General features: G+C 32.7%; 2 protein-coding genes, 1 long non-coding RNA gene and 1 pseudogene across 3 annotated transcripts; 3 read left to right on the top strand and 1 right to left on the bottom strand.

The window, feature by feature from the left end:
- The first annotated feature begins 2,080 nt into the window (after nt 1-2,080).
- LOC142534499 (uncharacterized) lies at nt 2,081-2,866 on the top strand. The gene is made up of 3 exons (XR_012817072.1): nt 2,081-2,178; nt 2,302-2,366; nt 2,483-2,866. It is a non-coding gene; the product is annotated as an uncharacterized LOC142534499 (long non-coding RNA).
- A 1,884-nt stretch (nt 2,867-4,750) lies between these two features.
- Nucleotides 4,751-5,652, top strand: LOC142534487 (putative calcium-binding protein CML46). Its single transcript, XM_075641355.1, has one exon. The coding sequence runs from the start codon at nt 4,866-4,868 to the stop codon at nt 5,484-5,486; it is 621 nt and encodes a 206-aa protein (XP_075497470.1). The 5' UTR covers nt 4,751-4,865; the 3' UTR covers nt 5,487-5,652.
- A 1,223-nt stretch (nt 5,653-6,875) lies between these two features.
- Nucleotides 6,876-7,936, bottom strand: LOC142534493 (transcription factor MYB119-like). Its single transcript, XM_075641361.1, has 3 exons — nt 7,703-7,936; nt 7,315-7,620; nt 6,876-7,144 (listed from the first exon to the last, which is right to left on the bottom strand). The coding sequence occupies exons 1-3, from the start codon at nt 7,920-7,922 to the stop codon at nt 6,960-6,962; spliced, it is 711 nt and encodes a 236-aa protein (XP_075497476.1). The 5' UTR covers nt 7,923-7,936; the 3' UTR covers nt 6,876-6,959.
- A 3,687-nt stretch (nt 7,937-11,623) lies between these two features.
- On the top strand, nt 11,624-15,520 carry LOC142534486 (KH domain-containing protein At4g18375-like; annotated as a pseudogene).
- The last annotated feature ends 1,099 nt before the right edge of the window (nt 15,521-16,619 follow it).

Below are 16,619 nucleotides of genomic sequence, written 5' to 3' on the forward strand. Positions count from 1 at the left end.
AAGATACTGATATTAAATACCTTTGTGCTTTGGATCGAGTTTGAAGTCAACTCTCACCATTTCGGTCCTGCTATAACATGGAAAGCAACGTAACTTGAGTCACCTCAGATTTGAACCTTAATATATTATTTTTGAAATCTTCTATGACATTTCCATGTTACACCAATAAATTGATTCACATGTATCAAATATAAATTGATTTTCTAAAGGTATCATAATCATAAATTTATTCCACCGACAAAAACTCTACACTTGTCAATGTTAGATTTTTTTCCAATTTCCAGTACATGTTTTGCTCTCTTTGATCCATGTTCCGTTGAAGTTTTGGGTAATTAATGATTTAAGATTAGGTTTCTTGTGAGACGGTCTTACAGATCTTTATTCGTGAAACGGATCAACTGTGTACATATTTACGATAAAAAATAATATTTTTGCGATAAAAAGTAATAATTTCATGAGTGACCCAAATAGAATATATGTACACAAAATTGACCCGTGAGACCATCTCACTAGAGTTTTGTGATGATATAATAGGGTGTTAGATCAAATGGTATTTAGCTCGAAGCTTTAGATATACGTACAATTTCATTAGACATTATTTTCTTCAACATTGTCCCACATTTGGGATTATATGTTTATATCGACCTTTTCAGATTCAAACATGGTTTCAATTACGATATGAGATGTTATATATTTTTATTGAAGAGACTGTTAAAGAACGAAAAACATAAAAGCCTGTTAAAAAAAATCTAGAGTTAAATAACTAAGTAGCCCTTTTTATACAGCGATCGATTGTTTAGCCAACTGATCAATTTACTTCTCAAATCGCTCGAACTTTTGCTCCAGCCAATTAGTCTTAGTGATATCATATTCTCACAAATGTGCGAGAGATTCAGGGTCGAGTCTTCGTCGCATCCAAATAAAAAAAATTCGAGTTTTTCCCACCCCAAATAAAAATTAAAAATAAAATTAATAAATCACTCGAATTTTTAGCATTATATATGTGTATATATATATAAGTCAAGAGGACTAATATTCTTTTGCACTTGAAAATTAACTAAAAATGCATCATTATGCTTACATGGTGGACACGTTTGAGGTTGATTTACGTTTAGCTTTTTGACTTTTTTCTTTCCCCCCCCAAAAAAAAAAAACATATTGATGAAATTATGTTAATCCTTCATCAAATTCAAATCAGTATGCACGTTGTTGGGTTTTGGAGCTCGAAGTCTCAACTCTCACTTTAATAATAATAGTTGACTTTTTTGTGACTAATGAATTAGTTATTGTAGTTAGATTTGTAAAAATAACAGAGGCAACTAATTATTTAAAAATGGATCACAAATCACTATGCATCCACTTGCACATTCTTTTATCAGATACATTTTGGTTTGAAATTTCCGTGTTTCCTGAAAATATTTGTTTTCTTTTTTAGCATATAAAAAAGAAGGTATAAACTTTCGAAACAAATCATTTTTGCTTGAATACAATCATTAATTGCTACATGCTCATATATATGTATGTATGTATATATATATATATACACACACACACATTGTCGATCGACGAGACACACACGATGCATGTGTAAAATTAATGATAAATCTGAAGCATAAATATTTGATGCATTTGTTATTTATTTGGATGTAAAATCAAAAAAAGATGTGTTAATCTAATTTGGATGGAAAATTGAATAAGAAGTGAGAAAATATTTAATTAAAATTGTAATATATTTTATCTTTTTTAAAAAAATGTGAGAGATATTTCTAGAATTTTCTAAAATAGATAAAGTTTCACGAAAATATCAAAAATTAAATTATTCGACATAACACCTTATTTTAAGCCATACTCCTTCATTGACCCCGAATTTGGTAGGCAGTTAAATAATAACAGCGTGATTTTATAATTTTAAAAAAACCAGTGAGTAAATAAAAAAGTGAAAACCTAAAACCCATCACACGCATTAACCCGACGACTTCTAATATTAATTAATTGATGTGTTTTAGCCAAAAAAGAAATTATTTATTCGAGATTATATAGAGGATCATGCTCAACTTCCACCGCTGGTGAAATCAGAAAGCTTCCCATTACCAAAATTTCAAAGAAAAAATATGGGCAAACTTTATTTTACTAGGGTTCTTCTTCTCTCGGTCTTTTTTGTCACCCTTATCTCCAATGGTACGTAGCAAAACTTTTTCTTCCTTTTTCTTCCGGTTGCGGCCGCTGATCTGATCTGATCTCTGTTTTTTTATAGTGCGTAATAAATGATATGTAATGAAACTAAATTTATTATTGGAATAGGGTTTTCGAGAGAAATGGCGGATTACTATGGCAGAGAAGAAGTTGTGAATGCTTCGGTGGAGCAGGTTTCATCTACATTCTTGCCATTTTTTGTTATTTTACGTTTATATATTTTGAGATCCATTCTTTTTTTTAATACATACATATATATATATAATCTAAATTTATGAAATTATTTCAGGAGAATTTAAGGGAAATAGAGTTGGATTACGTGTATGCTGGGCCAAACTTCAATTCAAAATCGAGCTTTATTTTGCCTCCTACTGCTCCACCCCCTGGATTGGGATTTTGATTAATGCAGAGCTTCACTCAAGAATCTGAATCGGAGGTGGTTTAAATAATGATAAAATCTTCTGCTTACGTGGCTGAAACGAGGATAAAAAAAATTGGTTTGCAGAAAATTTAGATATTATGATTTATATTTTTATCTATACACAAAAGTGAGAAAAGTTTCTTAGACAGTAGGTTTTCACGTTTTCTGTGTTTTTGTTTTCTCTATTTCCTTTGCTTATATTCATGACTTTTATTATATAATTATTAATATGATTTTTTTAAGAGAGGTATCGTACATATAAACTCGTGGCAATATGCGTGGTATATATAAACTATATATGGAATGTTATTGAAGTTTACATGATATCAACTAGTCCATGATCTAAAATGATATAAAAACCAGCCTAATCGTTATGTGTTGAATTGCCCTGAACATGAGATACCTGCTTATGTCTAGTAAAACTCCATGCTCCAAATGTTTATTCATAACATGAAGGAATGTGTTAGATGTATCATATTATGAAAATTAAGTTTTTGAGATTTATATATATGAACTTAGACAATCTTCCGTGGATGTGTGTCATATGTTCCAAATTGGTTGGATTAAGCTCTTTGGAGTTATATATATGTACTTGGACAACTTTCCTCCCTCGAACTAACTTTTGCAATGAATTAATTAGGTTCAAATTCATAATTTTAATATGGTATCTGATCACATGCTCATCGTTATGTATTAGATCGCACATATGAGACACACGCCAAAATGTTTTATAAGCTTCACACTCTGGATTTTTATTTCTGTGCGTGAGAGGGTGTGTTAGATGTCGTACATCAGATTGATTAAGTTTTTTAGAGTTGTATATATGTAATTGAACAATCTTTCTTCTTGAACTAGTTTTTGAGATAAAATTAGATTCAAACTCACGATAAACCGTAGGATTTTCCCCACCGAGGATGTCAAAATATCTTTCTCTGAGTATATTTCCTCAATGAACCATGATTATTGTAGATAACACCTAAATATTCGGCATAGATTTCTCAAACTAAATTCTGGATGCACTTTATGTATCGGTAACTGAACGTGAATGCTTTTCGGAGTTGCTCCTGAGTCCTGATAAGTTGTTTTGGACTTTTCAGAAATTGGACTTAAAATATGGGCAGGAAAAAATCATGACTGTAAGCGAAAGAATAAGGCCCATATATTTCACCCATTTTATTTTCTAAGAATTCATCCGTTCTTTATTAGTTATACTAGCAATCACGCAACGCGAATTTATCCAAGATAGCTTAATTATTTAGAAACCGAAAAAATAAATATATTTATAAATGGTAAATAATAAATTTATTGAAATATGAAAGAAAAGACATTATTGTTCATGTACTAAAATGACCAAGATAGTTATTCTAAATATAAGGGGTTGATGCATTATTATATAGTATAAAATAATGGTGTCCACTAGAATTTTTCTGGTATATATTCTCTTCTTAACAAAATAGAAAAATTAAAATTTTAAAATTAAAAATGTTCTGAGTTTTAATTAGTTTTATTAAAAAAATTACATAAAATCAATTTGTCATGCACAAAAGCGTATATATGAGATTTTGGCGATGGAAAAAATTCACCATGTCACTAATTGTAAATTAATTTAAAACTTTCTAGTTTTAATAAGTTTTTTTTAAAATTATATATATATATATATATATAAAGTTAATATGTTATTCGAATAAAATGAGGTATTTTGAGGATGGAAAAAATTCACCATGACATTAATTTAGTACAAGATATTAATGTTCAAAATTGTTCTATCACGAGGAATGATAATGTACAGCGAGTTGTTATATAAATGATAACTTCAGGAAAACAGCAGCCAAAAAGTTTTGGTCAATTTAACCCAATATATTAAAAAAAAAGGTAATTTCTACGAGGATGTAACATCAATCTGAATTCTCCTTTTGACTAAGTAAGGTGGCTTACCAAGACAACCTCAATTCCTCGAAATGTCTTTTAAAAGGCGCGGTCGCTACGAGAAATTTCCCACACATTCTTCATTCTCGGAACGTGGCGCCATCTAAATTACACGCGCTCACCACGAAACTTCCTCCACTTTGAAAATACTACCAAATTTCCAAGATTTTGAGCCACTCCTACCTACACTATATATAAAGAGAACCCCAGCATCAAATTCCCCAGAAAAAAATTTCTACACAAGATTCATGCAAGAATAAATTATCTTTAATACTTATAAATATTTAGATTTCTCGTCGAGAGAAGAAAGATACTATTATTAGCCATGTCTCTCGCTTATCTGAATCAATTCTCAATCGAGAATGTTTCTTCAAATTTTAAAGGCCTGCAGTTGATCACGTTGATTACGGGATTGATATTTAACTTCCTCTTTGTTATATTCCTTGACAAGAAAAGGGTACACATCTTTTTATTGGGATTTTTCCAGTCTGCAATCCGATCCCAGTTGTTAATGAATCCCGTGGATTCCGAATCCAAACAGCGGGATGGAACAAAGAAGGGCGGTATCAATTCATCTGTCAAGAAAGACAAAAGGGTCGATCCAATCTTGCACGGAGGAGATGCAGAGGATATCGTCATAGGAAGTTTAAGATTGATGAGCAATCCCGAAGAAGCAAGATTTGATGTGGAATCCCATGAAATATTTAGCCTTTTCGAGGAGAAAGATCCGAGCCCGGATGAAGTGAAGGATGCTTTTGATGTGTTTGACTGTAACGGAGATGGGTTTATCGATCCAAAGGACTTGCAGAAAGTTTTGTGTTCTCTGGGATTGGATAAAGGATTGGGGATGGATAGTTTCAAGAGGATGATCGATGTTTTCGACGATAATGGAGATGGGAGATTGGATTTCGGAGAATTTGTTAGATTCTTGGAGTTTAGTTTATGATGAAACATTATTTGATTAACATTGTAAGAGAACTTTCAAATCGTGTGTTGTTAGAATTTAGAATTTACGGTGAAGCTTGATCTTTTTTACACAAGCAATTGGAGGTTGTGTGTTTGGTTGAGCTATTATAGTTTAAAGCTACAAGTTTCTCGAAATTCTCCGTCAATTCATGCAATTTTTTAAATACATAAAATAAATATTATACCTGAAGATATTCAATACACAATATTATACTTTGACATGGCTAGATTTGATATATATATATATATAAAACCAAATTGAGGCATGTTCGAACTACAGTGTTCTTAAACCATATTCGTCTTGTATGTGCTTCGAGCATCGTCTTGGACGTCTATTTCTCAGGATACAACGGAACAATCAGCAGTGACTTGACACGACGTACTACTATGGCGAATTGAAAACGTACCTTCACTTTATCACCTAAATTTAACGGAGGTCAAATGGAAAGCTAACAATATGATATGCAAGAAAATGCTTGAAAAATATAAGATTTTCATGTATATGAAATGATGAAATAAACACTATTTATAAGCCTCAAAATGCACATCAAAAGTCATGAAAGATTAGTTAATTCAATTAATTTTCCATTAACTTAAAACTATGAAGAGCCAAAAGTCTTCAATTAACTCAATAATGTCGAAAGTCAAAAGACACTTCCACAATAATGAGTCATAACTAAACCAAGAATGTGGAGAGTCAAAAGACACTCCCACATTCATGAAATATAATTTTTATTCAAACTCTAAATTTGATTCAAATTTCCAACAGATAATTAATGTCAAGCTCATTATCCACTAATATGTATAATATATGTATATATTTATTTTTTCTTTGTCTACATTCAGACATTAATACAACCGAACTCACTTTCTTGATTTGTTTGTATTGATATTTTTTTAGAGTAGAGTTTATTGTTTGAATTTATGTTACATTTGAAATAACATTCTTCCTATATTTTAATAGAATTGAACATATTGTATCATTACATAAAAAATATTGTTACTTTAGATGTGTATAGACTTATCTCGTTTAGGGATATTTGGGGAAATAATTTTGATCAAACTTTATTTTTAAAAAATAACAATATCTAAATGCAATTGAGTGTTTTCAAATACAGAAGATCATTTTTTTTAAAAAAAATATTTGATGAATACTATTTTAATAATACCTATCTAGTTTATCACAAAGGCGTGTCCAAATCCAGGATCCAGACAGAGGAAAAGCGCGCTATGATAAATTTAGGAGGATTGAATATTAAAATTTTCAAAAATTTAAACTTTTTTCAAGAAGATTGACGCTTCTCCCCCATTCCCACTTAAAATCTACTGCTAGACAAATCAAAAGATAATAATCACAAAACCATGAACTTGAAACTTGAAATTGCAACTTATCCACCCTCCGGCTCACACGATGTAATAAACAACGTAAATATAGTCGTTATTTTTGGGTTGATTAAGAGGCTCCAACTCCAAGAAAATCTATGAAAGTAGGTATTGTTGCACTGTTCTGATCACAATGGCTCTCTCCAGTCGATGATGGCTGATCGGTATATGATATTTCAGATGTTGACAAATTGTTCTTTGTTATTGAATCCTGCAACAATATTTCTCTTTTCATACGCCATCTCCTTTCCCGACCTGCAAATATATGAACAAGATTCCTTTTATTTATGCTTTGGTTTGATTTAATTATGAACTGAGAACTTATGATATTCTGAATATTATAAGTATCATATTTATAGAAAATCGATATATTAAAGAGGCATGCATGCAATTTATTCAGTGAAAATAGGTGGAAAGATGCAAACCAGATATTGTTGCAGAATTTTCATCCGTATTGAATCTTCTTCTGTAATAATTTGTACAATGAGAACTCCTTTTTCCGAGTTTCATGCATGATTTTGATAGCTCCCTCTGTCTCCTGGCCATCGCAACGTTCCAGTGATTCTTCACTGCATTATCTGTTCTACCTGGAAAAAGCCTGGAAATCAGCGCCCATTTGTTGCCGTGTTGTGTTTGAGCCGCCATTAATCTTTCCTCTTCTTCTTCACTGAAAGCTCCTTTATTGATCTTTGGGTCCAGCCGATTATGCCATCTTAATCTGCAGCTTTTTCCTTCTCAAAAAATCAAGTAAAAGATTACAGAGAAAACAAGTGAGTAACATTGTTTTGAAAAATATGATTAGAAGATCATTACCTGATCTTCCTTTTAGTGTTTCAGCTATGAGGTTCCAGTTCTGCGGGCCGTACATGGCTACTAGTTCTCTCAGTTTGGTGTCTTCTGAAGGTTTCCAGTGCCCTCTACAACATAATTTCGACTGCTTATTTTTGAATTTTTTGCAATTTCCATCTGAGTTTTGCCCATCGATCAGGTAGACGAAACCATTTTTCTTAGATTTCTCGCCGCAGGCTTCCATTGCAGCATCATCAAAAATTCCTAAATACCCTCCCTTCAAACCGCCTCCACATCTCCTTCGAAAGTCCGCAACTTGTTCAGAATCGTTGAAAGCATCGACAGGAAAACCCATTTCACAACGTTGGCTGTTGGCGGCGGAGCAACCATTTTCTTTGTAGCGTTGCCGCGGCATGGAGATGAAATTATACGCGCACAGAAAAGATGGAAAAGGGTTGAGCTAAAAAAGACACGAAAAACCGGCTTGTTTAAGAGCACGAAAACAAAGATGGAATTATTTGAGAAAGAGAAGGAGATTTATTCACAGAAATCCACACGAATACTTAGCTCCATCTGCGGAGAGGAGGGTCTGCCACCTACATGGCTCTACCCAGTGGGCAGTAGGTATGACCCCTAGTTTGACTTATTATTACGGACTCCATTAATGCAATGTGTACCAAAAATGGGTGCAGTCTTCTTAAATTTTTGGATTTCACACGATATCGGTTCCCCTTTTTGAGGTTTTCACCAGTTTTCAAGCGGTCATTTTCCTGTGTGATTAATTTTTTTTAACGAAGCTGGAACTAGCTAGCCATCGTTATCTTTCGATATATATGAGTAAATTTACTTTAATGTAAAAATTTGCAAATCAATTTAATCAAAATAGACCACAATTAATACGATAAAATTGTTTGATACGAATAATCGAACTCATAATAATTGATCAAGTACTAACGTAATCCACCAAAGCACAAGTCAGACATATCTGAAAGGGTCTGTTTGATTAATCAGTATGTTGTTTGCCTGATTTAGAGAATGGTTGAGAGCATTTTTGCTTATTTTTAAGCGATTTTTATATATATTATTTTGAAGTAGATGATAAGTAAAAATAAAAAGTATTTGTAAATAAAAATATAAAACTGATATAAGCTGAAATTTGAGTTGTTGGAGAAGAATTATTACCAAACATAATTTTTGCAAAATGACAACTATATCCTTAATCTATACATCATTTATTTTTTTAATTATTTAAAGTTTTGTATCCACATCATTGGCAGTATATTTATATAATTATTATTACATTTTGAATATTTTGTATCAAAATTAATTTATTTTTTTATAATATGAATGCTTGAAAATTTATAAGTTCCCTTCAAAACTCTTAAAAATTAATATATAAATAAAATTTAACGTTTTACAAAATCTCCAAAAATATTTATAAAAATTAAGACCAGTTAGAATATGATATATTTTTTTAAAAATATGCAGATATCAAAATATAACTTTAAATCATTAATAAAAAAAACAAAAATAGAAAAAACATGCCAATTTTCCTTTTAGCTTTTTTTTTAAAAAAAAATTTACATAATTAATTTGATTTACTCCTATAATATTATTCTCTAACGCTAACTATGTTGTGGTAACAGTATAATTTCATTGTCCAAAACAATACACTATTTTAACTTCTAATCTTCAAGCTATTTTTCCTTTAAAATTTCAGCAGTTAAATTTGGATTAAACTACGGAAGCTGCAACATTTAATATTTTTAAATAATTTAATTTAAAATTTTGCTTTCAGAATTTTCTTGTTTAATTAAATACGATTTCTGCACAGTAATATAATTTCTACGAAAGTAAATTGGCGCAGTGATTATCGCTAGACTACGATTTTATACCATATTTCTCTTACCAACATATACATCAACAACTATTATAATCACTAGAACGTCGTGATACAAAACAATACATATGGTCTATAAAATATTCTAAAAAAAAAATATGGTCTATAAAAGAATAAGAAATAGGTATTTTTTATAAAAAAATTTTAAATAAAAAATATCAATTTTTGAAAAATTTAATTAGTCTAGATGTTTAACTTTAGTTATCGTTTAAGATCTTTTAACATGGGATATTTGCACACATATATGTGTAATAATACATTTAAAAATAAAATTTATTTTATGTATATCATATTTTTATATAAAACATAATTGTATTATTATACATTTTTAAATATTATTTTTGAATTTTTTTATAGAGATAAAAAATTGAATTTACTTGATCTTTGTTAGAGGAAAAAAGATAATAGAAAATCTACATCGATAGTCATAAATACATCGATTCTTTTTTTTTTTTTTTTTAAATACGTCGATTCTTTCTTCACACACACTATAATAGATATTCAAAGTCACATCCAACTAATTTCCCATTTATTGATCGACAAAAATTTGTGTGAGATAGTCTTACGGGTTGTATTTTGTAAGACGAATTTCCTATTTGGGTCATACATGAAAAAGTTTTACTTTTTATGCTAAGAGTATTACTTTTTATTTTGAATATCGGTAGACTTGACCCGTCTCACAGATAAAAATTCGTGAGACCGTCTCACAAGAGACTTACTCGAATTGATCTCAAATTTATTTCAATAAAATGATATATATTATAGAGTACGTAAGGCTAGCTACTGTTTTCGATAAAAATATTTTGAAATAAATTTTTAAATTATTTACTATACTATAAAATGTGTGGAATTTAACAGTATATATTTCTTGGAAAATAATGATACTTTAATTTATAGTGTTTATATACAACGGAGCTTTACAATCATATCTCTTCATTCGAAGTATTTTATTTAATTTTTAGTATGTATTTACCTGTTTTAAAATTAGAGATGCCAAAAATGTTAAAATTGTTCGACATGATCCGTCTAATGCGGGTTCGGGTCGGGACGTTGACCGTAACTTATCAATTCTGGGTCGATATTTTAATCCGTTACGGGTTTATTTTTATACTACTGGGCCAGCCCATTTTTTGTAGATAGAAAACAGCCTGGGCACGGTTCGTTTAAGAATTTTAAATTCATTTTATTTATCTCGCACATGGGAAATGCATCTCACTCAAAAACCGCCAAAAATTAAAAACTTCGAATTATAACTTTTTATATTTATAAATCTTAAAATAGATCAAACTGATTCATGAATTTTTGTTATAATTTGTATTATTATTTGGATAAGTAATTAAACATAATATAATTATGTTAAGTTATTTTTAGAGATAATATGTTAATTTTGAAATTGAATTAGATATTGTGGTTATGTGTAAATTATATGAAAAATATTACTATCTAACTGAATATGTTATTTTCGTAAAAACTAATAGGTGCTACAAAATCGAATTACTAAAAGTCCCAACATATATTAAAAAGTCTCAAATTTAATAATATAGTATATAAATATATATAGTATATATAATATAAATAGATAGTATAGATATAAATATTCATAGAATGATTACAATACCTCAAATTAAGAATTTTGTTATGAAATTCTATAAATATTTTAAGTAATAAAAATCATGCAACTTCAATCTATTCTAGTTAATTATAAAATTTTATAAAAACCATTTCTAAAATAATTAATTCTAAATGTAGAATTATGAGAATTGGCCTAGTTTTTTTTTTTTTTTTTTTAAATATAATAGTAAGTATAATTTTGTTAACGACTGGTCCGGTCAAAACCCTAGGTACTTTCTCGCACCATTGCTGAACTTGCTGAAATCCCTATCTCGCTCCCGAATTCAACCCTCCAGAATTTTTGTGCGATCCAGAGGTATAATGTTGCAATAGTTTCAATCTACATGTAACTTCGCGTGTACATCGATTATTGCTGCTTATTATCATTATTATTAAATTTTGGATCCCTGGTTCACGTCATCCTGTGACTCTTGGATCTTTTCACCCCAGAATTCTCGAGTTGTTATCTTTATGCGATGCTAACAATTGTGCTTCTTCTTTAATTATTCTTCTCTGTTCTATTGTGGGTCATCCGCTTATGACTTTTGGGTATTACCACTAGAGGGCGCTGAGTCGATTCGTAGTTTTGTGCTCTCCGAAATTTGGGCAATACTCATTTGTTTTCAGTCGAGAGAAAAGATTGCTGATTTTTTTAATCAATCTATAAATTGTAGTTTCTAGAATTACGTGCCTGTTTTTTCTCTTCCCAATATCCAGCAAGACAGGAGCCTTTGCATAGGTACGCCCCAATACTCTCATGACTTTCTCGGTGCAATGGAGATTATTGACTTTTCTGCGCTGGTGAAAAGTTGTGATCTTGGTCGGCTGTTGCTTGTCGTAACAGTTTGGGCTCTTGAAAACCTTAATTGGTGTTCTTTGGGTTATAAGTAATTCTTGGATTGAGATTCCCCTATATGGATATGTTATCAACCTTCTCAATGCTTTAATGTTTACATATGGTTATTTTTCTTTATCTGCTAATCATGTGCTTATTTGAATGTTATTAATATCTAATATCAGGATGACCGGTCAGAGGAATAACTATGGCAAACGGCCTCATTCCCATTCTGATTATGCTGAAAATAACGGGAATAAAAGAAGAAATTCTGGAAGCGATAAAGATTCATTTCATATTGGTTATGATGACACAGTGTATCGCTATTTGTGCCCAGGGAAGAAAATTGGAAGTATTATTGGAAGGGGAGGAGAAATTGTTAAACAATTAAGAATTGACACTAAATCAAAGATCCAAATTGGTGAGTCTGTTGCAGGATGCGAGGAACGAGTCATTACCATATACAGTGCTAGCAAGGAGAGTAATGACTCTGATGGATTCGATAGTCATCTTTGTCCTGCTCAAGATGCCCTTTTTAGGGTACATGATAGGATCATTGCTGAGGATGCGATGGTTGAGGACTCAGAAGAGTACGCACAAGTTACAGTTCGACTTCTGGTACCTTCTGATCAGATTGGTTGCATAATTGGGAAGGGTGGACAGATAGTTCAAAACATCCGCAGTGAAACTGGGGCACAGATTCGAATTGTAAAGGATGATCATTTGCCAGCATGTGCATTGCGTTCAGATGAACTTGTCCAGGTACTGTGGAATGCGGTGGCCTACGTAAAGCCATATATTCTTTTGTTCATATCTTGGTTAATATTCTTTTATAGTTAAGAGCCATATGGCCGTAACACTTTTCATATTCTTGGAAGTTACTATGTTACCTTAGGATGATTGGGTGATTTATTTCAGTTTTTATTTTTTTAGCGCCATGTTGTTTCTTATTCTCGTTTGCAATGCTAATTTTTAGATTGTAGATCGATGATGTTCTGAGTTGCAGTCGAGTTTCAATTGGTTCCAGTGCACTATTCATTGTCATTCCTTGTCGTTCTTGATAAATGCTTACAATTCAACTCAAACCATATTTGAGTCCAATTATCCTTCCTCTTTCCTTGCCTTGTAGATATCAGGTGATGCTTCTGTGGTGAAGAAAGCTCTGTATGAGATTGCATCTCGCCTACATGACAATCCTTCTCGATCTCAGCATTTACTTTCTTCTTCTGCTCGTACTGGGTATCCTTCTGGTGGTTCAGTATTGGGTTCCAGTGCTGGTGCTCCAATAATGGGATTAACTCCACTTGTTGGGCTCTATGGGGGATACAAGGGTGAAAGATCTGAGTGGCCTCAGTCTCTTTACTCAGCTCCTAGGAATGAAACATCTTCAAGAGAATTCTCAATTCGCTTGGTGTGTCCAACTGCTAATATAGGGGGTTGTCATTGGCAAGGGAGGCACGGTAATCAACCAAGTAAGGCAAGATTCTGGGGCAACTGTTAAAGTTGATAGCTCTGCTGCTGAGGGAGATGATTGCTTGATATCTATCTCTGCAAAAGAGGTAATTTTTAGTTTAATCATCTGAATCGAGGTTTTGGTGTATTAGCTTTTATTCACATATATTCTTGTGCTGTGTTGGTTCAGATTTTTGAAGATACGTTTTCTCCGGCAATCGATGCTGCTATACGATTGCAGCCCAGGTGCAGTGAAAAAGTCGAAAGAGACTCTGGTCTTGTTTCTTTTATGACCAGGTTACTTGTTCCTACTTCTCGAATTGGCTGTCTCATTGGAAAAGGAGGGTCCATAATTTCGGAGATGAGGAAAGTGACCAAGGCTAATATTCGCATTGTGTCGAAAGAAAACCTGCCTAAGGTTGCTTCTGAAGATGATGAAATGGTTCAGGTGAACTGATAGGAATTGTTGTGGTTTTTAATAATTAGCATCAAGTGCACTTTCTACGTTTAAGCGTAATGGGTGTCAGCATGTACCCTTTCTACTTGTTAAGTAACTGGTATCTTCTTTGGAATATGTGTGATTGCTATTGCATTACTCTATTTTAAGTTTCTTAAGATTATGTCAATTGCTAGAGTAATTATGAGAAGATAAATTCGGTGTATGCTTTTAATGTCTCTGGTCTCTCCCCATCCTAGCAGAACTAGTGTAAAATAAAAATTAGCCATGCAAATGAGGAAGCAGAAGCACAAGCAATGGATCATCTAGGACCGTAAAAGAAATAATTGAATGTAGCTAATGTTGTGCTTTACCTTTCGCAGATTTCTGGAGATCCTGATATTGCCAAGGCTGCTCTTATACAAGTAATGTCACGTTTGAGGGCTAATGTTTTTGAGAAGGAGGGCGCTATGTCTACATTTATGCCTTTTGTCCCATATCTTCCAATATCAGCAGATGGTTCAGACAGCTTGAAATATGGAAACAGGGATGCTAAGAACCGTGAGCGAGGGTATTCTTATTCTGGTGTATATGGTCGTTCTGCTGATTTGGCACCAGCGGATAATTATGGTAGTTATGGCGGTTCCCGGGTAAAAATTTTTTTTACCTCATAAATAACTAAAGCATGAGCATACAGCTTGTCCATTTATTTTGTTGTTCTGCATTGTTATCACATTTTTCCGCCATCTGCAGAGTGGTAGCGGCGGCAATGCATATGGAGCATATGGAAGCTATTCCTCAGGGCGATCTGTTGGTTCTGGGTGAGACTTGTTGCATTCTTTTTTGTTTATTCACTCAACGTCTTTACCTTTTTTGGTTTTTGTATCAGAGGTGTAACCAGTTCAAGAGTATTGATTGTGTTCTCCTTGAAACTTTACAAGGAAAATTATTTACTGGCATGGACTTTATCAAGAGTTTCTGTCCTTGAGATTGTGCTAGATTAGATTACCTAAATGACCTGATTATTTCATGTTCTCTGTTGTTATGGGCTCTGTTTTTTTTTTAAATTCTCACTAGGGAAGTTGACTTTCAATCATCTTAAAATGAATAACTGCCTTGTCTGTCATTTGAAACGTTTAAATGTTCCCAATACTTGATTTTCCATTTCCTTAACCAGGTTTTCTGCACGTAGTCCTGTTTCACGTGGGAGAACCTACGACTACTAGAGCATTGTAGTAAAATTACAGGTAGAACATGATATCATTTTTCATATTATGTCTCCACTTGCTTCCGTTGCGCTTATATGTATTGAAGTAACATTGCAATGAAGCATTTTGACAAATTGCCTCGATTGTCACACCCCTGATCCAGTTGACTGATGCTATTATTTTACCTTTGTTTCATTTCCCTTCGCAATATAACAGCTGAGATATCTGAAGCCTGAAGTCAACCACTTGCCTATATTGATGAAGCCACCTGCCTTAACCCAAAGACCAGTTGATAGAGGGTTTTGATTAACTGATGGCCCACCTTGATGCTTTTTTATATGAGGACCAATACCTGAAGACTCTCCCCTTAAAACACGTATTGGTACCAAACATCACCAAGCTTAATCTGTAGTGCTCCCAAGAACCTGCTGCCACTCTCTATTTTACGTTTTCCAACTGATGTATCAGATGACTTCATTCTTCTCAGCTGTATGTTTAGGATGATACTTGTGGTTTCCTGTAGAGTCAATACTAGTTATTTCTCATGTCATGTGTCGGCTTATATGATTGCATCTTATATCTTGAGCGTTTTTGCAGATTCTTTGAACATTGCAATTTGAAACTAATCATTATTGTTGTTTATTCTTGGGAAGCTTTTTGTCTATTTTGTTTGAGCGTCAAGGTAATTCTTGTTATGTCAAAAAGGATTTCCAAGATGGATTTGAGAAGAATTAGGCTATGTTTGGCTCAGGATCTCATCAACATTCAGTCTTTTAAAAAACAAATCGTTACCTGTCTTCTAATTACTCAAAATATATATCTGCATTTTGGGGTTAATGGACTGTAGAGACCGGTTGTGATGTCAGCAGGTAAACTTGCCTCAATATTATCACGCACGCGTCTTACCCATCACAGTTTTGTCTCTTCTAGTGTCCACCATAGGCCTGGTAAGTTGTTAACAACCCCGACTCCCACCCAAATGGGGTTTTGGTACACCATTCCTGCATGTCTGAAGCTGTGGATATATGCATGTATGAGCTTATTTTCATTCTAGTAATCTTGTATATTTCATGCATATGTGTGCATATAAATTCGTACGAAGGAGGTTGTATTTTCGGATTCAAATTGCATACATCGGCTGCCACACTAAGGACTTGTATTATATTGTATATTACATGTGTATGTGTGCATATAATACTCGTACGAAGGTGGTGGTATATTTACGGCATCAAATTGCATAATCGGCTGCCACACTGAGGATGTTTACCTTGTATGTTTCTATGAGATTCATGGTGAATATCCTGGTTGTGGATATTCAGTAAAGCAAAGAACAATGCAGTGGGAAAAAAATAGTTGGAGTGCTTGCAACCTGAGATGATCGATACACTTGTTCTCAGATCAAATTGTTCTTGAAGTTGCTTGGCCATACTCAAATCGCGATTGATATTTATTTCTTTCTCGAGGTATTGATCAATAGTTTTCCTGTGTCTAGTTTTGTC

The sequence above is a fragment of the Primulina tabacum genome, unplaced genomic scaffold, assembly GCF_025594145.1.
Source record: "Primulina tabacum isolate GXHZ01 unplaced genomic scaffold, ASM2559414v2 Contig542, whole genome shotgun sequence".
In the NCBI taxonomy this organism is placed as follows: Eukaryota; Viridiplantae; Streptophyta; class Magnoliopsida; order Lamiales; family Gesneriaceae; genus Primulina; species Primulina tabacum.

What these genes read in the sequence shown, in the direction of transcription:
- LOC142534493 (XM_075641361.1), bottom strand. Translation starts at nt 7,922, where the DNA reads ATGGAAGCCTGCGGCGAGAAATCTAAGAAAAATGGTTTCGTCTACCTG. An exon ending in AACACTAAAAGGAAGATCAG is followed by an intron (nt 7,621 to 7,702) that starts GTAATGATCTTC and finishes TTTTTTGAGAAG; the next exon opens with GAAAAAGCTGCAGATTAAGA. An exon ending in AAATTCTGCAACAATATCTG is followed by an intron (nt 7,145 to 7,314) that starts GTTTGCATCTTT and finishes ATATATTTGCAG; the next exon opens with GTCGGGAAAGGAGATGGCGT.
- LOC142534487 (XM_075641355.1), top strand. Translation starts at nt 4,866, where the DNA reads ATGTCTCTCGCTTATCTGAATCAATTCTCAATCGAGAATGTTTCTTCA.